Source organism: Cavia porcellus, unplaced genomic scaffold (genome assembly GCF_034190915.1).
Source record: "Cavia porcellus strain 051 isolate PalLab524CR breed Dunkin Hartley unplaced genomic scaffold, mCavPor4.1 scaffold_8, whole genome shotgun sequence".
Classification (NCBI taxonomy): Eukaryota; Metazoa; Chordata; class Mammalia; order Rodentia; family Caviidae; genus Cavia; species Cavia porcellus.
The window spans coordinates 3,133,898-3,154,566 of record NW_026947491.1 but is presented as its reverse complement, the minus strand read 5'-3'; the positions used below and the strand labels follow the sequence as shown (position 1 = coordinate 3,154,566).

General features: G+C 52.4%; 1 protein-coding gene across 3 annotated transcripts in view; it reads right to left on the bottom strand.

Annotated features, from left to right (window-relative positions):
• Myzap (myocardial zonula adherens protein) overlaps window positions 1-20,315 on the bottom strand; it is an 81,912-nt gene extending 61,597 nt beyond the window's left edge. For all 3 annotated transcript variants that reach the window (XM_063254278.1, XM_013159745.2, XM_063254279.1), the window contains exons 1-2: window positions 20,160-20,315; window positions 10,621-10,707 (exon numbers count right to left, since the gene is read on the bottom strand). In XM_063254278.1, the coding sequence (XP_063110348.1) occupies window positions 10,621-10,707; window positions 20,160-20,234 (162 nt within the window). In that variant the 5' untranslated portion in view covers window positions 20,235-20,315. The remainder of the gene's footprint in view (window positions 1-10,620; window positions 10,708-20,159) is intronic.
• Window positions 20,316-20,669: the final 354 nt, after the last annotated feature.

Genomic DNA, 20,669 nt, shown 5'->3' with positions numbered 1-20,669 from the left:
AGTAAGAAAACACATCCATCAGGTCCTATCCTCCGGACCTGCGTCACGGAGGGGAGACTGGAGGTCTTCTCCTTCCACCCACTGTACCCCAGCAGGGCTAACCTAGTTTCCACAGACCCTGCTGGCACCCCAAAAGGTGCTCCCAAGTTTACAGTGGGCTGTTGCATTCCCAAATGCCAGGAAGGCAAAGCTCCGGCTCTGGAACACGGACTCCACCCAGTTCCTGAAAAACAAACTGACGGCAGACAAAGCCAGGGGTGTGGAGCACTGTCCAAGGGGCCCGGAGCAAGGGGCACAGGGGAGATTCTGGGGCACACAGCAAATCCCACAATGCCACTTTTTGTTTTAAGAATGGGCATTAAGAAGCTGGGCATGGTGGCACACACCTGTAATCCCAGCACTCAGGAGGCTGAGGCAGGAGGATCATTGTGAGTTGAGACCAGCCTGGGCTACAAAGTGAGCTCAAGGCCAGCCTGAACTGCATAGGGAGACCCTGTCTCAATAAGACAAAAAAGAAAAAGGTGTGTGTTTCAGTCAGGCATGGTGGTGCATGCTTAAAATCTCAGTACTTGGGATATTAGGCAGGAGGATCTCAAGTCTGAGCTCAGCCTGCCCTGAAGATCCAGACACTATTTCAAAACAACAATAATGAATATGTGTCCATGTAAAACTTCTGGAAAGACATGATCCAAACCTTACTGACTATTTATTTCCTCAGCAAAATGGGATGTCATTTTCTCCCCTAAATTCTTGCACACACTTTTTTGGGGGGAGGGGCACAAAAAAATCCAATTATCGAATTGATAATTTTTATTTTAATATATGGAAAAGAAGTTGTAAAGGTTGTTAAATCTCCAGGTCTAAACAAGAGACTTAGGAGTTCCCGGCCACAGCAGGGGAAGGGAAGGGAAGCAGAAATATGTATGAAGACAGAGGAGAGAAGAAATGTTTGCTCTCTAGGAATTTTATTACAGTCTGTTCACTAGTCCCCATCATAACTCTCATCATCTGTGTAAAAATGATGGCAGGAAGTCTACATTTAGGCTCCTGTCTTTGTCCTTCCAAAACTAAACTTGCTCCTTACCTCAAGTGCCTCCAAACTAGCTGACAATCAGATGGAAAGCCCATTGCAGAGTCTCAAGTCGGGGGAGACTCTGAGAACCAGCCCTTGGGTACCAGGGCCACGGGAGTGGCCAGTGCAGGGCGCACCTCCTCCCTGGAAGGCCCACTACCTGCAGCATCAACTCCGGGAAGCCTAGGTCTTGTTTGTCCCCTTCCTGGTCACAGCCTTCAGCATCCAGCAGAGACAGACACAGGATGACTTTCTAAATTAATATCTGCCGTGTGACTGGGGAGCTTTGGAAGCTAGAGGTGCCACCCAGGGCACATCGCAGGGTCCAGCTCAGGGACATCTTTCCTGGTTCCTTAGATGGAAGGATGGAGAACTGATGTTCACCCCAACTGCAAAAGTTGAATTCAGAGAAGCTCCAAGGAGCAGAGACTGCTATTTTCACAAAACATCAGCATGCCTGCAACCTAAAATTGGAGATTATAGGAAGAATCACAAGAGCTGACGAGTTCGGCAATGTCTGTTGCTGAATTTTTTTCCTCTGGTATCCTTTAAAATATCCCTCTGTAGGATAAATATTAATTTTAGGCATGATAAAAGCATTGTGATCATATTAAGAAAGTATCTTTTTTTTTTTTTAAGAAAGTACCTTTGAGAATAACATTCCAAAATATTTGGAGCCTATTTATCTACTCACACTGGGACTGGGGGAAACGTGGGCTGCGTAAAGGGGCAGTGACTCATCACACAAGTCAGTCTTGCTCTCTAAAGTTTGGACACTCTGGAATTAAAGGGTTTTTCAATTGTCTTGAAGTGCTGCTTGATATTTAAAAAATCAAATTTTAAATATACATATGAGATCTATGACAAGCTTTCTTTCTGGGTATTAAACAACACTGAGCAAACATTGAAAACAAAAGCCCTAATAAATGCTGAAATGCCAAGAAAGTTGTTAGTGAAGAAGGGAAAGGGAAGGAAGTAGCCAAACAAAAAGGCCTCCTTCACCGCCCGAAGTGACAGACACTGGGGTGACCAACAGGTGTGCCAAGCACTGCTACGAGGGTGCTCACTAGGAGGGCACTCCCTATGAGAATGCACAGCTTGAAACCCTCCTGCGAGCTCACAGGACAGGCTCCCTAGAGACATCCTCAGCAGCAAGCCCCTTGGAAACCCCGGAGGGAGGAGCCACCTTGGAAAACAACTCTGTCTCAATCCTTGCCGCCAGGGCCTTGGAGCAGTGACAGCGACAGCCGACCCGTTTTTTTCCAACTGCTGAATTAGAATACCACAGAGCCAGCACCACAGAGCCAGGGGTCCCATCTGCCACCCGCACTGCCGCACCCCAGTACCCAGCACCAATAAAAGCACAAGTGCATTTTAAGGAAGGCAGATCAACTAGCTGGGTTTGGCTGAAATATCTGGAGTATCTGACCATCCTGGACCCAAGGAATCATCTGTTCAAAGGAAGAGAATCCTCTGGCCGAGGACTCTCAGGGGAACAACTAACAGCAGAAACACCGCTGGCTGACTCAAACCAGGGCCACAGAGGCCAGCAGGGCAGTGGGTCACACAGCCAGGCGGCCAATGTGACCTCAGAAACTCATGACAGGAATGAACCAAAGCAGTAGATTAGGACACAGCAGACTGGCTGGGGGAAGGAGCTGTGACCTATTAACTGCGAAATTCCCCACTCAAGAAGAGTTCCCAGACCCCTGCAGGTGGACGTCTCAGAACTCCAGCAGGGTGCCAATGGGACAGCCCAGACCTGACCTCAGCCTGAGGGGCAGGAGATAGGAAAAAGAAAGCTGCCATGGGGCTTTTGGTCACTGTGAACTCTTGTGCATGGTGGCCAACCTCCCGCTGCAGGGTACACTCCCTCCCTGACTTTTCCTGGCCCCGATGGGCTCTGCAGGGGTCACTCTTTTCCTGCCTTTAAGAAAGGAAAAACCTTACTACCATTTGCCCTTGTTTTGACCAATTCTTTGCTCAGGACAGAAAGACCCTAGAAACCACCTTTGAAAAGGGACTGTAGCACCGCAAACCTTGTAACAAAATGACTTGGTGAAATAGAGGCCAAGTTAGTTCCTCCGCAGCTTGCTTTGGCCCTCACCTGTCCTGCCAAAGGGCAGCTGCTGCCCTGGCACTGCTGAGAGCCTGGCCCCAGGCATCCAATCCTCCTGCCAGCTCGTGCAGGAATGCGCACCAGCCTGTCTGGCCTATGCATCCATCTTCATGAATCACTGGTCCAATCACTACTCACACATGACATAGTTTGCCTCCCTATAACAAAAATGAACATTAGAGTGGAACCTGAGGGCCTTGTCACAACCCAGAAGAGAAACAGAAGAGAAAGCCAGCCCTGTATCCGCAGAGAAGTGGAAACCTTTACTTTACCAAAACTGACAACATCACAGACTGAATAGAGACCACTTTTCTAAATGAGCTCATGCTCAGAAACAGAAGAAGAGGGGAAAGGGAAACTTCTGGAGGAGCTGAAGTCCCACAGAGTGACCGTTCTCAGGACAGCAGCCTTCCTGGACACAGCCTCAAGATAGCACTTTACAGCTTCTACACAGACACAACTGCAGAGGTTCCACAGCCCCCTGGTGAAAGGGAAAAATATCTGGGAGGGGAAAAAAAGCAGGAACTGCTCTTCCATAACTGGGTGTGTAGGACACACCTGGGCAACCTTGACTGATAAAACGTAAATATCCAAAGCAGACCTCACCTGATAGGAAGACATAGCTGACAAGCAGGGCTACATGTCTGCTTCCAGAGAGAGCAACCTCTCTGGGAATCCACTGTGGAATTGGGAATCCACTGTGGATTTGCCAAGTTAGTGACGACCCCAGGCTCTGTAGGCCAGGGACTCACAAACCATATTCCTATCTCCTTTTTGCAGTATTAATGGAGGAGGGGGCGGGGTGTGAGGCAGCTGGGTTGCCCCCATCTGACTTGAAACCTCAGCCACTGCCCTGGCGCTGTTTGCCAATGGTGTGCCCTAGTTGGCTGCATCAGCTCTGTAGCTGGGCATCTGGGGGAATCACGGGCTCTGGACCAACATCTGCACTCGCTAGGAGAGGAAACCAAGGCCTTGGAGACAATTTGGTGGGCCGGCACTGCCTTGGCAGTTGCGGGAGCCAGGCCTGGAAGCCCGGGCCTTCTGCCACCCTGCAGGCTGTTACAACCATGCCTAGGCGGGTGCCTGCCCCTCTGTTCCTCTGAATCATCATGCCAGCCTCCCTCACCTGGCAGCTTCCCAGCGCTGTATAAACAGCTGGGCCACCAGAGCCTGCAGGCTGACTCACCCAGGCTTTTAAAGGAAAGGATTCAACCCCACGCAAAGGCAAGGGCTTCCTCCTAGGGAGCATTTTACTGCTGGTGAGAGTCCCTGACTGCATCCACACTGGGTTTCTGCTGGCCTTCACTTGCATTTCCAGGCCAGAGAACGGCTGCCTTAAAAGTGATAGGTTGACGAAGGGCACTTACAGTGCTGGTGTCAGCTGCAGTCTTAAATTATATGGTCTGCTGGGCAGTAGTCCAAAGGGCTTCACCATGAGGACCAGTGAGCTGGACCAGAAGACCTCGGATTTAACACAGCACTGCAAGATCCTGTTTCAACATAAGCATCTCTCCAAGCCGGTACAGGCTCTGTGTGTGTGTGTGCGCGTGTGTCCCTGCACACGAAGGAATACAGAGCATAGAGCATACAAATTTGGATAGGAATCTGGATACACATGTTCATAAAGTTCTTTGGAAGTGACAGATATTTAATTTCAAAACTATTACCAATTTTAATTCTAATGTTCAACAACTGTATAAACACATTCCATATGCCTCCATTTCTCAACACGAGATGTGTCCCAACAAACTGTTCGACATTCCTTCTCCCTGTTCTTGAAATAAAAGCCCATGGTTATTGCGTTTGGTTGTTAGCATGACACAAGATGATGACATCAGACAAAGAAACTTCCCATGGGTAAAACAATGTCCCTCCCAAAGGAAGTGTTGGATTCCTAACCCCTGTACCTCCCAAACTGACCCAGTTTGGAGACAGCTGAGGTCCTTAGAGCGAGCCCTAATCCCTTGTTCCTGAGATCCTTAGAAAAAGGGAAAATTTGGGCTCTTGCAGACACATACACAGGGGCACAGTGTGGCATGACAACCACAGTGACATGGCCACAGCTAGGGCTGCTGAGAGCCACCAGAAGCCATGGTAGGCACAAAGGATGCTGCCCCAGTGGCTCCCGAAGGAACACCTTGACCACAGACCTCTCACTTCCCAGCCACCAGAGGACACATCCACTGATCAGGCAGTTTGCAGAGCTTTGTTATGGCTGCCTGAGGAAAGCAACAAAAACATGATTATCACTTGCAAGACTCCTTAATTAACTAGCTGCTTGAGATGAGACGGGGAAGCGGAATCGGAAGGGGCTGCCCTACTCTCCAGGCATGTCTGTGCCTAAGTGGACGTCACACACGAATTCTGCAGAAATGCAATGTCTGCACACAGCAGGTGCCCTGGGCAGCAGATGCCTGGGTGCCCTACAGGAAAGGCAAGCTGGAGCCTGGAGTTCCAAAGTGGAAGAGTGGTCCAGGTACAAGACAGCTAGGAAAGGGGACAGCTAGGCTTCCACTGAGCTTCGAGGGCTGGAGAGGCCTTAGATGAGGGAGAGAAGGCTGAGAAAACACTGCAGGCCTTCAGAGGGCCTGGCAGGGCTCTGAGGGAGGAGACGCCCTGCGTTTGGGGGACACAGGGAACCTCTCCAGTGGGGACAGGCTGACAGAAGGACAAATCAGTGGCAACACGATTGGGCTGCTTTTAGATGAGCTGGGACTGGGGCAAACAGGGTTGCCTGACAGGACTGGCTATCGGGAAACCAGACTGGTGACACCTTAAGGAAACACAGTCCCAGCAGCCATGTCCCATCACAATCGGGATGCCTCCGTCATCCTGGACCCTGTGTCTTCCCTTGCTCTTGCACGTGATAAGGGCTGAGGCCTGGGGCTGATTGTCTGGGGCAGGCTGGATGAGGAGGCGAGTATTTGCTTCTGGAAGGGAAGGAAGCAGGGCAGAGTGATTCCCTAGAATGGGAGCTCAGAATCCCCAAGAAGGCAGGAAGTGGGGCACAGGCCTCGGCTCCCCCTCCTCCCTTGCCAGCCCCGCCCCAGCCTCTGAGCAGCGCAGGGGACCCCCACACACAGGACACCCGAAGGTAAGACCTAAGCCGAGACCCTGCTTCTCACAGGGGACCAGGAAGTGGGAAGGCGGCCTGCTCTGAGGCTGCTGAGTAGCACAGGCACCCGCGCCTAGACCTGTTCAGAGCCATGGCGCTGCCTGGACCTTTGGGGAACCTATTCACAGAAAGGATCCAGATGCCATGCTCTTCCGTGCTGACGCTATGGTGATACACCATATAACTGGGACTCTGTCTGTATTGCAGCACAGACACGAGGCCCGAGGAGGAGGTGAGGCTGAGGGCTGAGGGCTGAGGGCTGAAGGCCGAGGCTGAGCACCTTCCCGAGGAGGCCAGGCCAGGCCAGGCCAAGGGCCCCTGCAGCTCTGGTTCTCTGCAGTCCGGAGTGTGCAGAATGGGGAGGCTGGCGAGGCTGGGTGGAAGCGCAGACAGAGGCTCAGGTTTACACAAAAGGACAGAGCAACAGCAGAGGGACTCTGCAGTCACAGCCAGGAGGAAGGAGAGGAATGACTGCAAGAGGGAGAAGAGAGGCAGGCAAACCTCAGGCCTCCAGGTTTGAGCCTCCACAGGAGGACACCTGTGTTTGGTCCGCATCACTCTATTCCAGCCTCGGGCGCTCTGTGCAGAGTGGCTCCCCTGGGATCCACAGAAAGCGGACCCAGGCACCCGAGGCCCCCGGAAGAGGAAGAGGTGGAGAGGACCAGGTGCCTGGCACCTGGCTTATGCGGAAGAAGCTCCCAAATAATGCCCTGATAGCACGACTCCACACAGGCTGCAGGCCTTTTAACTGCTCCGTGCAGCTGGGCAAAGCCAGCCTCCGGGGTGCACCTACACCAAGAGGAATTCCTCTCCCTTCCAATGATGTGAAAACAGGGACTGGAGGATGTCTGGCTGGCAGAATCACCCACGTCTCACAGCTGCCACATATATCCCAGAATCCTAAGCAGCTTTCCTGGCAGCATCAGAAAATAAGGCCTGGCCTGCCCTCGGGCAGCAGCAGCTCTCACAGGTCCCGGGCCCCTCCTCGAAGGCACACTTCACGAGGAGTCAATGGGGACTCTCAAGGCTCCACTTCCAGATCCTCTGCATGCTGCCCCCTTCAGGGAGATGAAAGGCATCTGACTGGGAAGGTCACCCAGAATTTCCAGCACCTCACAAATCTGTGGGCCCGAGGGAGGGCCAAACACTTGGAACCACATCAGAAGTGTCCCCAACCACACGCAGCCTTGCTGGCATGTGGACTCCTGGTGAACTCCCAGTGACTCACGACCAGGACCTAGGCAGGACATAGTGATCGGGTCACTCAAAACAGCCTCTTGGTTACCACCAGAACTATCAAGTCCTGCCACCACCCCGGACCTCAGTCCCAGGGAAACAGCTGCCCCACCCTCCTCCTCTCTACCCCAGTTCTTCCAGGGTGAGTCACAGACGTCAGGCTCTATCCGCCCAGGACACAGGGCATCAGGGCACAGTCGCTACCCCAGTTGTTCTTCCCGAGCTTCCAGGAGCCGGGGAGCTCTTGAGCACCTGCAGTGGCATGTCTGGGATGGGGCACTGCGAGGACTTTGACCCGCACTGGTGCCGCTTCTGTCTGGTTACACACGAGGGTTCTGTGCATGGCACACTGACGAGGAGAAGGTTCCTGCTGCTTCAGCAAGCCTGGCAGCACTGTTCAGAGCAAACGCAAACCGGGTGCCACACGGTCATCACAGCTACACACACGGCCTTCCTGCTTTTCGAATGCTTTGTTCTTCCGGGGGTGATGGCCCCGCTGTGTCCTTCACCAGCCCAGGGCCCGGGCAGCTCTGAGGCCTGTGTCCTGTCACCCACACCAACGTAGCCCTCTCCTTCAGCACAGCCTGTGTGCCCAGAGCCAGCCACAGGGACAGACCAGGAGAGGCATGCTGAGGGCGGAGGGTCGTCCTGTCACACGGCCAGCAACAGAGCTCCACGCTGCAGCCCCACTGTGGTTATGAGCTTTGTCCCCTAAGTTTTTCTCTGAGGAATGAATGTTCAATGCCATGAAGCTGAATGAACAGTCTGCTTATATTGCCATAGTAAGATAACCATATGAAACAATGGACATTTATTTAGTAATGTTCACGTACAATTCATATTCAAAATTGTGTAGTTTTTGCAATGTGCTTTTCATTTTAATTTTCTGACCTGAGTATGTTTCTTGTGAAGTCTCTTCAGAGTCTCTTTTCTGTAACAGATTGTCATCTTTTCTCAAATAGCATGGACTTCATGGATGGGTTCGGGCCAACTGTTTTGTAGAATGTCCCACATTCGGGATTCTCCTGTTCTTGCTGTGAGTTCAGCTGGGTCAGTACCTAGCTGACACCGTGTGCCTATGAACCAAGGCCCCTTGGAGGGAGGTGACAGCAGGCTGTGCCTGTTGGTGACATGGGGCTGGGTCAGCTGTTCGCAAGGTTGCCTGCCAGGCTGCACTGCCGGGAGGTCCACTGTCCCTTCCGAGTCAGTGTGACACTTGCTGATGATGCTTGGAGACACGTGACTACCCCAGGCCACCATCATCTCTCACTTCCTAGTTTCTGCACCCAGGGAGGGGCCTGGGCAGGGGCTTCAGGGTACAGATTTTCCAGATTAATAAGCCAGAGTTCCATAGAAAACTTTTGCTTCCCCTTTCCCTCCCTCTCTGATAATCACCATGATTGTAGATTTTTTTTGTTTGTTTGTTTCCTTTTTATTGGTACCGGGTATCGAACTCACGACTGCCTGCTTGCAAGTCAGGCTTATGCCGCTGAGCTAAATCTCCAGCCCCAGATTTTATTATTATCATTTATTATTATTATTATTCACTGTATCATAACCCATTAAAAACTATTCATCCTTTTAATGAAATGTTTCAGGCTAGAAGTGTTTCAGATTTGCGAGTTTTTAAAATTTTTTGCATGGGCTTTACTAGTTGAGCAGCTCCAATCCAAAAATTCAAAATCCAAAACACTCCAAAATCTAAAGCATTTTGAGTGCTGAGTCAATGTTCAAAAAGTCTTAGGTTTTGGAGCATTTTGGATATAGGATTTTTCAATTAGGGCTGTTCAGCCTACACTGTTATTCTTCCAGAGGTGGCAGTTTGAAACAGAGTTTTGTTAATGTAGTCCAGGCTGGCCTCAAACTTGTGGCAATCTTCCTGCCTCAGCTTCCTGAGTGCTGGGATTACAGGCATACACCACCACGCCCAGCTCTCATTCTTTTTGATGCTCCTGTTTTTCCTGTGCTGACCCCTGGGTCCTCAGCCCTGACCTCACTGGTCTCCACATGCTGCCTGTTGTGAAGCATCCCAGGCTGAGCTGTGTCCTCCCAACCAGCAGGCAGAGTCCTCTTTTCAAGTGGAGGACAAGCTCGCCTCCTTCACATTTCTAGAGTGATGCCCTCATCTTCTTTCCCTACTCCCATGTCTGGCTTCCACCATTGATGAAACGCTGGCTATGCCTTTGATAGGAAGCAGGGAACAGAAGGGCGGGGTGGAAAGAGGACAGAGAGCAGTCACCCCCTGGCTGGCCTCTCTGCTGGTGGAGGAGCTTCCTCTCGTGCTGGTGGAGCGCTTGCTGCCTCACGATCCTCCTTACGAACATCACATGTTCAGTTTATTATTTTACATTCTCACAAACACATGCACAGGAACTGGACCACCTCGTCCCTGCGCTCCCGTCCCGTCTGTCACCCATTGGCCCCCATTAGCCTTCACTTTGGTTCCAGTTCTCTCTGGTCCCACCTGTTCCCAGGGTGGCAGGTAAGTTTAGCTCCACTGTTCCAGTCCCTCCTGTCCTCTCAGAGCCTGGGGTTCAGAAGGTGCCTGCTGCACTCCCGTGGCACCCACCCAGCTGTCACTTGACCCCTCCTCTGTGTCTCCAGAGCCCCTTTACACTCCAGGTCTGAACAGTGGGGTAACATCACTCACCTGGAAGGCCTGAGCCCTTCCATGGCAAGGACAAGGTCACGCTCATCCCCGTGGCCTTGGCATCGGCACAGGGCTGGCACACATATGTTTGTTTGCTGAGCTCTCAGCTGCAGCCAAGAAAGCCAGACCACACCAGGGCGCCTCATTGCCCGCTCGGCTTCCAGTGGCCACACCCAGCACTGAGAGACACCCCCAGAGGGTCCTCTGACTCAGCCTCCACCGGCTGCTTCAACTGCAGCCCCTGTCACCAAGGCCATTGTCCCCGAGGGGGCATAGAGCCAGGGTTCACCCGGGAGTGGAGCAGGGGCCTGAGCTCAGCTGACAAGGGCTTGACCTCTAGGGGTCAGGGACAAAGGTTGGGAGTGCTGCTCTGAGCCGCCAGGAGGGATGCAGGGAGCCAGTCCCAGCGGATATCAGCATGGCCTCACCTGCTCTTTCCTCACAACTTTCTTCTCCGCTTGCTCAGGGGCAGGGCCCTCAGGAGGCACAGTGAGCCGCAGTCTGCAGATGTTTGCCTAAAGGAGGAGGAGAGGCCGATCAGAAAGCAGTTGAATAGCCAGGCCCCCTGGGCTCCTTGCAGCCGGCTCCCCCACCAGACCATGGGGTCACTGTTCCCATCACACAGGTGACTAGGAGGGTGAGACTACCACCAGCCTGCTGCTCAAAGCAAAGAAATCACCTGGTGACTTCAGAGACTCCAAACATTTTCACATGGCCCAGCAATGCAGAAGCACCTCATTTCCCAGGGGTCAGCTGGAGCACAGCTAGTGGGACTGGAGCCAAAAGGGCACCCTGATTCCAAGGCACAAGGCTTCAGGCCCAGGGGCAGCGGGCTGCCTTCCCCTTGGCTATGCATTTAGCTCTTCCACGACAAAGTACGGTGTTTAATCACAGCTTCTTTCCCTGGCATGTCCACAACAGCACTGCTCACGGTAGAGCCTTCACGATAGGATGGCTGGATGGACGGATGGATGACCAAGTGTGGTTCATACGCACGCATGGTGGAAGAAAGAAAATTCTGATACATGCTGCACACACTAGACACACGGGACAAATACTGCGTGATCCCACCCACCTGAGGCATGCAGAGGAGCAGACTTACGAGCTGAAAGCTGAACAGTGCATGGGATGCAAGTTGCAGCTCGCTGGATGCAGGGTGTCAGGGTGCAAGGTGAGAGAGGTGCAGGGATGGGCAGGCGGTGATCTTTGCACACATGGTAAATGCAAGGAATGCCACTTGGCAGAAACGGCCGGGGGTGGGGAGGGTTTGTTTTCATTTTTGTTTTTGTGGTTTATATATGGTACCAGGGATCAAACTCATGACCTTGTGCTTGCCAGACAGTCACTTATGCTGCTGAGTTAAATCCCCAGCAGGTTTTGAATATTCTACAATCTAAAAAAGGAGACAAAAACTAAAACTAAAGCTGCCGATGTTTTCTGAATACAGACCAGGAGGAAAACAGCTGAAAAGAAGACTAAGAATATAACAATTACAAACTGAGAAGGCAGCCGACTTCCTCACTGGCTCACTGGCTAGCTAGGTCACGACAGTTAGTTATTTGTTGACAATCCTTTCTCAGGTTGTCGTGTCAGCTCATTACAGGTCGTCAAGACTGTTCACTGAAATACTGGAATAAAGGACCCTGAGTGCTTTTTAAATGTCCAGGGCTGGGGCTGTCGCTCAATGCAGAGTGCTTTCCTTCAGTTCACAAGGCCCTGGGTTCGAGACCCAGTACACCACACACACTCACAACAGCCTGGAGTGTACTGTTTCTCTTAAAATACAAAAGCAGTGACAGAAACCATAACTGGTGTGATTTATCCATATCCTAGCGACAAAAGGAGGCTCTGAGCCAGGTGATTTTCCTGCCCAGTAGGTCAGCAGACAGACTCCTGCTGCACGAAGGGCGGGGATGGTAATGACAGCTGGGCTTGTCCAGCTCTCTGCACTCATCTCGTCCCCATGGTGACCCAGACAGTAGGGACTCTGCCAGTCCTGCTTTGCCGTGGAGGACACCAATTCCCTGAGGGATCTGTGAGGAGGAAGTGTTGGCACCGAGACATAAACCTGGATACTTTTCTCCATTACTCAGTGAAACATCACAGGGTGGTGGTGGTGAATGGGGACACTCGTGGTCACTGAAAGCTCTGAAAGGTTCGCCATCACCGCCACCCACCACAAGGCCCGACTCACAGGAACGTCACGCCCCCTACGTGGGCTAAAGTGTGTACCCTAACAATTCACTCACTAAACTCCAACCCCAGTTTCCCATAATAGGACCTTGTTTAGACATGGATCTTCCCAGCAGTAATCAAGTAGAACCTAGGCCACAGAGGTAGCCCTACAACCAACGGCTGGCATCGTTATGAAAATGGGAGATTGGGACACAGACAACACATGGGGAGGCCTCCCTGTGAACTCTAGCACAGTCATCCACCAGCCGAGACAGCCTGGACAGCCGCGTCCTCACAGCCCAGTTCTGAAGGACTTGGACTTGGACTGCCGGCCTACAGAACTGCCAGAGGAGAATGCATATTGAGGAAGCCACCAGGTGTGTGGCACTTTTTATGGTGTCCCTAACAAAGTGACTAACTCTCTCTCCCTCCTTAGCTCAGCCCCACCTCGGCTTGGGGACCCAGACCCACACTGGCTGACAGACAACTTCTGAACAGCAAGCCTGCCCACTGTGAAGGGTCCCCACACCCACCACCACTTCCTTGATGGATGGGCACCCAATCTATAAGAATCGTATCCAGGAATGGGTATCTAACACACTCCCAGCCTCTATGAATGTCAGAGATTTTAATTATCATGTAGATATTATCAACTCCCTATCACCCTATGTGCTCTAGAGTAAAGCAGATGTATTTGACTTGGCCTTGTTTCCCAGGAGAATGGGCAATTTTGTCAGTGGATCTACAGCATTAGGTCTTAAAGTGATGCCTTTGATTGGCTGATTGCGTCAGCCATGTGATCCCAACATGCATCTGATGGGTTGATTACTCTAGCCAAGGTGAACCCTAAGGACCTTTTGATTGGCTGACTACCTAGTCAATAATTCCTAAGGGCCATAATTTCAAGAAAGAAGACCACAAGAGTCTAGTCACCAAGAGGTGAGAAAAACTCCCAGCTCTGATGGAGCCCATTCTTCCCCTGCTGGCCCTGAAGAATGGTTTTCCTCAACTCTCCCTGCACTGAGCTTTGGATACCTCAGGGTAGGGACAGCCCAAAGGTAAGCACAATGTGTCAAATAAAACTTTTGACTTCAAAGCCATGTGGCAGGCATGCAGGTGCTCAAGGTTCCACCCCAGGGCCTATCTTCCTGGTGGCTCACTAATGTCTACAGAGGTGCTTTGATGGAAACATTAAAGAACACGGTCATTATTTCCTAAATGCTGGCCACAGCCAACTGGCAATTTAAACCCAACCTGGAAGAGGATCACACACACCTCTTCCGAACAAGATGAACAATGTACTGCCATGCCCAAAAAGGAAGCTGCAGAACAGAATGATTTTAAAAAATCCTCCTCAAAACACCTAATTCACCCAAATACATCGTAATAATTTGTGTTAACTTGAAGAAAAAATACGCTTAAGGAAACCCAACCAACTGTTGAAGCTGTTAATCTGTGCTATTTATAATGATTGCTTTTAAAATTAATATCAGCCTAGTCAGAGAAATAATAAAGATTGAAAGAGAATGTTGGAGACAGTTAGAGACCAATGCTTCCCAAATCCACAGGACAGTTTCAGGAACAACAGACAGTGGAGAAGTCTAGAAAGAACTCTGAACTCCTAACAAAAACGCCAAGGGAATTACTCTGGCTGCACCTGCTGGACTGACCCGGCTCAGAGCCCTTCCCCTGCTCAGCCCCTGCTTTGGCTCCTGTGGGAAAGTCCCTGGGTGAGCTTGCCCAGCAGAGCTTATCTCTGAGCAATTATGGTGCTGGTCACCATGGTTCCTGAAACTCAGGCACACAATTCCCAAAGCTGCCCCAGAATGAGCAGGACCTGCGAGGCAGGTGAGCTATTTTATTGCCAGGGATCCCCACAGCAGCTGTGGCTACCCTTGAGCTCTGAACTATGCAAAGAATTACATTTGGCTTACCCTGAGCACCACCCCTGCTATTGGCCTAGGCAGGAAATCTTCAGGCTTTGGAAGCACCAGTCCACTTCAGCGCATCTAAGCAGGAAGCTGCACACAGCATAACTCATATCCTGAGCACTTAATTACTTGTAAAATAGTTTTTGAAGGGACATGTGACGAAGAAACAGCTGTGCCCATGAGAGTTTCTATTCCAGAATCACCCTCCACCAAGGCAATCAGGAGCATGCAGCTGCCCCCCTGGAGATACTCCTGTGGTCAAGCAGCCTTATGTTTGAAGCAGGCAGAATTACACTTCCTGAGTTTCAATATGGTTCTGATATCTACCGGCAATGAGACCTTTAGAAAGCTACATAATCATCAGTGTTTTAGTTATTTCCATTGTAAAATGGAGTGAGCATCACTGTAGCCTTGAAGGGTTACTGTGAGGATTAAATTGGCCAAGTGTAAAGTGCTAAGAATAGTTTCCAGCACATATTAAGTGTCTGTAAGTGTCCTTCATTGTTGTGGGAATACAGGTAGGAGAACCTCAGCCTTCACTGGAGGCAGGAATGTATGGGAAGGAAACTTCCTAGAAGTGATACTTGAGCTGGGTATAGAAGGACTTTCCAAGTCCCTGAGGCTTAGAGAATCTACCAGCATAATAGCAGCTACCATTGCACAGGACACTCCCAACAGGCCCAAGGCAGAGCTGTGGGCAGATTCAGCAGAGGATGATGGGCCTGCCACTTGGGAGGGGAAAGGAGAATGGAGAGCTACGCCCGGGCCAGACTCTCACAACTGGTGAGTGAGAAGAACGGACTCCAGGGAAAGACAAGGAGGAACCACCCAAATCTTTGGAGAAAGAGCCTAAGACTCAGTTCTGAGCTGGTCTGGTGAACCAGCTGGCTGCCACTGAGTCCCTCCTGTGTTCTCTGCAGTTCAAAATGGGCAGGCAGGAAAGCACAAGGGAGAGGTCAAGCACGCTTTGTGCCTTCTGGCTTTTATAGCCAGTGTTCAGCGTGGTATTCAGTGGTTGCTCAGTGAGTGTTGGGATTTTGTTTTGTTTTCTGAGTTTTTTTTGTTTTGTGTTGTGTTTTGTTTTTTAATTGAAACAGAGGAGACTATACCTAAAACCCCTGGGAGAGTTTTCCACTTTCTTCAAACCACCCCCTTGGGAGGGATGACAAGGGAGAAGCAGACAGCATTCAGGCCTCCTCCACAAGAGCAGGCACAACCAAGCCTTTGTCTGCAACTCGGGGCACCTGGGAAGCGCAGTGGGTCCTCTGGGGCCCCGCTTCTGACCGCTCACCTGGGTACTCTGGATCCAGGTACCATCCTACACTCAATCTCTGGCACTCAGGCTCAAGCCAAGAAAAAGATCATCTCACAGCAGAAGGGGTTTGCTTATCAGTTTACAGCACTGAATTTCCCTAAGGAAATTAGCCATGGGTATTTGCATTTCTCCCTGGCCTGCTCCGCTGACTGCCGCCCTAGCCCAGCTCCCCCAGGACAGAAGGCAGGGCCTCTGCGGGGAAGATTTGCTCTGCTGGGCATAAGTATCCAACCCCGGGAGCCCACAGGCCAGCCTATGGATCAGTCCCTCGGGTCTGAACTTGTAGCCTGATTATCTACAGTGGGGTGGGGCAATCTTTGGTAGTCAAGACCAGATAGAAAATGTCCTGAAAACCATGCTTAGCTTAGAGACACTCAAGCAGGCCCGGGTCATCCCGGAGCAGTGGCTGGCCTCCCCACTCTACCTGCTTGGACAGTTTTTCCAGGTGAACAGTGTCCTGGACCCTCTCTTTCTCGTGTCAGGGCTGCTACCTTGGCCAAAACTCGTCAGTAGGAGGAGCAACCTCTCTGCCTGCTGTCTCTGGCTTACTTCTTTGCTGGGCACACAATGTGCCTGAAATGCCAAGGTCCAGAGAGAAACCACAGGCCGGTGACAGCACACAAAGCCACCAGTGTGTCCCTGCATCACAGCCCTGCCCCCTCCAACACCTTCCCTTCCCTCCTACAAGGCCTGAGGGAGCTTCCCAAAGCACCGATCCAAGAATGTCTTCTCTCCAAGCAAGCTGTGAGGGAGGAACCATGCTGACGAAGTATTCCTATCCTCAGCTGTGCTCAGAACCACCTGGGAAACTTCCTAAAGAATACAGTTGTTATTCTCTGACTTCCCAGGTTCGCACCAGGCTGTTCTGGAGCGGAGCCTGGACACAGCTATTTCAAGCTTCCTGATTCCATGCAAAACTGAAGAAGTGAAACTCCAACCACGTGACAGGACGAGGTGACCAGAATATCTGGAGGCCTTCCAGAACTGTCAACCTCTTCACCTGGCCAGCATCCCCACAGCTGTCACCTGTTTCCTGCCCAGATGCATCAGGGGTGCCAGGCTGGCTTTACCCCACTTGCCAATGGGATGTTAATGGTGGCTTCGCTGGAGCCACCGTGAACGGTGGCTGTGGAGATTCCTCTATTTGGGCACCTGTTGCACTGGGCCTTCTTCACTGTGAGCAAGCTGCCAAGAGGAGGACTCTGGATAGACTTCCAAGCGCAGTACTTGCATTGCAGCAGAGGCAAGGAGAAAGGCAAAGAGCGGGGACAACACCAGTGCCCGGGCAAAGCTGTGCAGAGCCTCTGGGAATCAGTGCATTAGGAGACAGGACCAAGAGCCCCAAACTGCAGAGTCTGGACTCTTTCCCGGAAGCCCCAAGGAGGCCTCAGCAGCAGAGGAGCCAAGGAGCTGCATGTGCGTTTCAGAAAACTCACTGTGGCCGCAAGAAATGGGTGACAGTCAGCAGTGTGGCACACTTAGGAGCCAACACCGGAGCCTCCCTGTGCCTTCGGGGTGGCACAGAGCCCCACACATGGGACTCTGTCTGCAGGGAAGGGATGGGTCAGGAGCACTGGCTGTTAGTGGAGGAGGCCTGCACTGCAGGGAGGGCAGGCCAGGCCCGGAGGGCTCCATCCATCCTGCCGCCTCATGGGTTTTCTAGGTTTGGTTTTTCCTGAGGGTCTGTGACACCAGCCTCAGAGCCCAGTGCCAGAGAGCACCCCTGACCCCACCCTCAAGGGACAACTTGGACAAAGAGGTCCCTGGACCCCTAAGCACAGCCCGGCTACACGGGCTGGCATTCACTGCCAAGCCTCACATAGCTATTAACTTCTGTTTACAGAATTCCTTTCAAACCCATGCGATAATGTCAATATTTTTAAAAATGCCCCCTCCACTCCCCAAGGTCATCATCCTGGCTGCCTATTCCCTAAACAATGTATCTCCCTGCTGTTGCCATAGATAAAACTATTTTTAGTGCACCCCTGGTTTGAAGGCAGGACTTTTTTTTTAGTTTTACAAGTCCTGCTGGTAGGCAGCTGTAAATGCCTCCCCGGGTTTTGTTTATGGCTAAAAGTCTCTCCCCACCAGTTTTCTTCCCCCTTGAGAGATGACTGCCGATAAGAAGGAAGTTCAGGACTGGACAAAAGATAACAGGTGACAGTCTGGTTGGCCACACTGCCCTTGGCCACAGACTCAGAGTAGGGCTCAGGGTCACCTGTCACCACCAGCGCTGGGTGGCTTGGACGCCTGGGCCAACACAGCCTGCTGTCCCCGACAGCCGTGAACTCGATAAGCCCTGGGGATGGGATAGAAGACTCGCTCTAACAGCCAGCATGTCCTGCTCAAGGTCACCAGCTGTCCATCATCAGGGCCAGTGCAGGGAATGTTACGGGCTTGGGGAAACTGTTGCAACCTCAGGGACACTTTCCACGATTATCTGTTCAGCCTGCAATTTTATTTCAAGACATTGCATTCTGCTTTGTCTAAAACTAATGTGTGTTTTGTCCCAAAGCAGATTCACAGTATCACTATCTCCCAAGCCGAGTCAGTGTTTGGATAGATGGTCATTTCTCCTCTCCACGTCCCCGCTGGCATCACCAGCTGCCCCCGAAACCTGCTGCTCAAGCTGCAGGGCTGAGCTCACGCATGCCCTGGAGTACAGGAAGAGGCACCTTTCTTGTCATAAAACTCTGAGAACACTCTGCCCCACTGTGACAGTCACAGCACAACAATATCACCTCCTTGGGTAGGATGGACCCAGCATCCTGCCCTCAACACAGTCAGAGATCCATAAACATTCAGTAAGTCAATTCATTAACCCTTGGATCACACTGTCATCACACTGTCCCCCTCACACACGCAGCACACATGTGACATTTGGGAATCATGGGCGAGTCTAGCAAGCCCTAAACTTGTAGACACCCCCTCTACAGAGGGCAGCAGTGCGCCCAGACCTGCCCTGCGCGATCTGGCTCACAGCCGAGTCCTCCAGTGCAGTGTACTTGTGCAGTCGCCCTCAAAGCCAAAGCCATCTCAGCAGTGCCACAGTGTGCCAGATACCAAAGCACTTGGCACTAAAGAAATTCTCAAAAGCAAATATTTGAGGGGGGGGCTTCAAATGTTATGGGATGTAGTAGTCACCACGATATCATACAGGCTGCCCCAGTCATCTCCAGAGGTAGAGGGAGCCGGACCTGCCATAGCTTAGGGCTCTTTCCAGTGACTTTCTTGGTTCTGAATCAAAACTTTGCTCCAAACCAGCAAAGATTTACAAGGAAAGAAAGGGAAATACCCTCACGGGGGTCAGGCCAGGCTGGTGGCTGGAAACCTACATGGACCCAAAGTAAATCTCACTCTGTGGAAGAGGCAGAGAAAGAGGAACACGGTGGGAATTCTAAAGTCCTCTCAACTCCCCAGCACTGGTGAAGTTAATGATTGGACAACTACAGTCTTGTCAGCCACAAGTATCTGGTGTGTGTGTGTGTGTGCGCGGGGGCACACACACACATCTTATCACCTGGCCCACACCCAAGAGAAACACACACCTCTCCTCTACAGCTAAAGACAGCTTACAAGGTGACCACCGTCACTTGGCTGAAGAGTGTCAGGGCAAATAAGCACAACTGTGGGACCAGCAGACCGACAGGAGCCCCACAATGGGACTGGAGTTTGTAGTTAACTACAGGTGCAGCTAAACCCAGAGAAACCCAGTCAGGGCTGCCTCGGGCTCTGGATCGGATGCTGCACCATAAGTAGCAAATGCCACAACAACGGGAGGCCTCAGCCCAGCCCAGCACCTGACAGTGGGCACCGAGGCCCTGCTCTCGGAAGACACAGGCATGTATGGAAGCCGCACCTTGCACACACCTAGGGACTCCTTCACAGCACACCTGGAGCAGTGGGGAAGACGGCGAGAGACTGCAGAGACAGCTAGGAGCTCAGGCATTCAGGACAAGGCGGGGGTGCTGGTGGGATAAGCCCAGGTCGGGTCAGGTCACAGAGGTGTAGGTGCTGGGTTGAGGGTGCCAAGCTCAGATTTGAAAACAGGCCCCGCAGAGGTGGGAACGCCCATTCCAGAACCAGGGATGCCCTGTCTCAGCGACACCCGCTGCTTCCTTCTCCCAGTCCGAGTAGGAGGAAAGTTTGAGTCTTACATGGTTGTCACTTTGTGGGTCTCCCTTGCTTTTTAACCCGGTGACACCATGGGCGAGAGGGGACAGGAAGAGGAAAAAGTAGGAAGCTCCAGACTCCAGAATCGCCCCAGCCCGCCTAGCAGGAGACAGGAGGGGGTGGGGGAGTGGGAGATAAGCTGGAACAGGAGAGGACAGGAGGGGACAAAAGGGAAGAAGGACAGGTGGGGACAGGAGAACAGAAGGGGTCAGTGGACAGAGTGACCGGAAAAGACAGTGGGACAAGAGGGGACAGTGGACAGGCGGACAGGAGGAGACAGGGGGATAGGAGGGGACGTGGACAAGGGGAAAGGAGGGGACAGGCCAGACGCGCAGCCCGCGGGAGCCAGGCTGGTCTGCTCCCCACCACTCACCCGCCTGCTGGGTGTCCCGGGCGCCGGGGCGCTGCCGCCCGAGAGTAGGGTGACGGTGGACGTGGAGCGCAGCATCCCGCGGGGCTGCCGATGCGGGCGGGCACCTGCTGCCCTCCCTGGCCGAGTAAGAGTAAGAGTGCGGGGCGGGGCAGCGCGGGGAGAAGCACGGGATCGGGGCGTGGCCGCACCCCGAGAGGCGGGTTTGGGGGCGTGGTCGGGAAGAGGACGGGCGGGGCCTGACCTGGAGCTGGGGTGTGGGCGGGGCCGGGAGAGGGACGGAATGGGGGCGGGGTCGCGCCTGGAGAGGCCAATTTAGGTGCGTGGTCTGGAAGAGAAGGGATGAGGCCAGGGGCGGAGCTGGGCGGGACCGGGGAAACCTGGGGCGGGGCCGAGGCCAGTTCTGGGCGGGGCCTGCGCTGGCTCTACCAGTCCAGCAGCGTTTTGTCCTGGGCACTGGCTTTCCTCAGCTGAGAGCTGTCCTCTTTAGGCTTCGTCTCCCCCAGTCAGTCG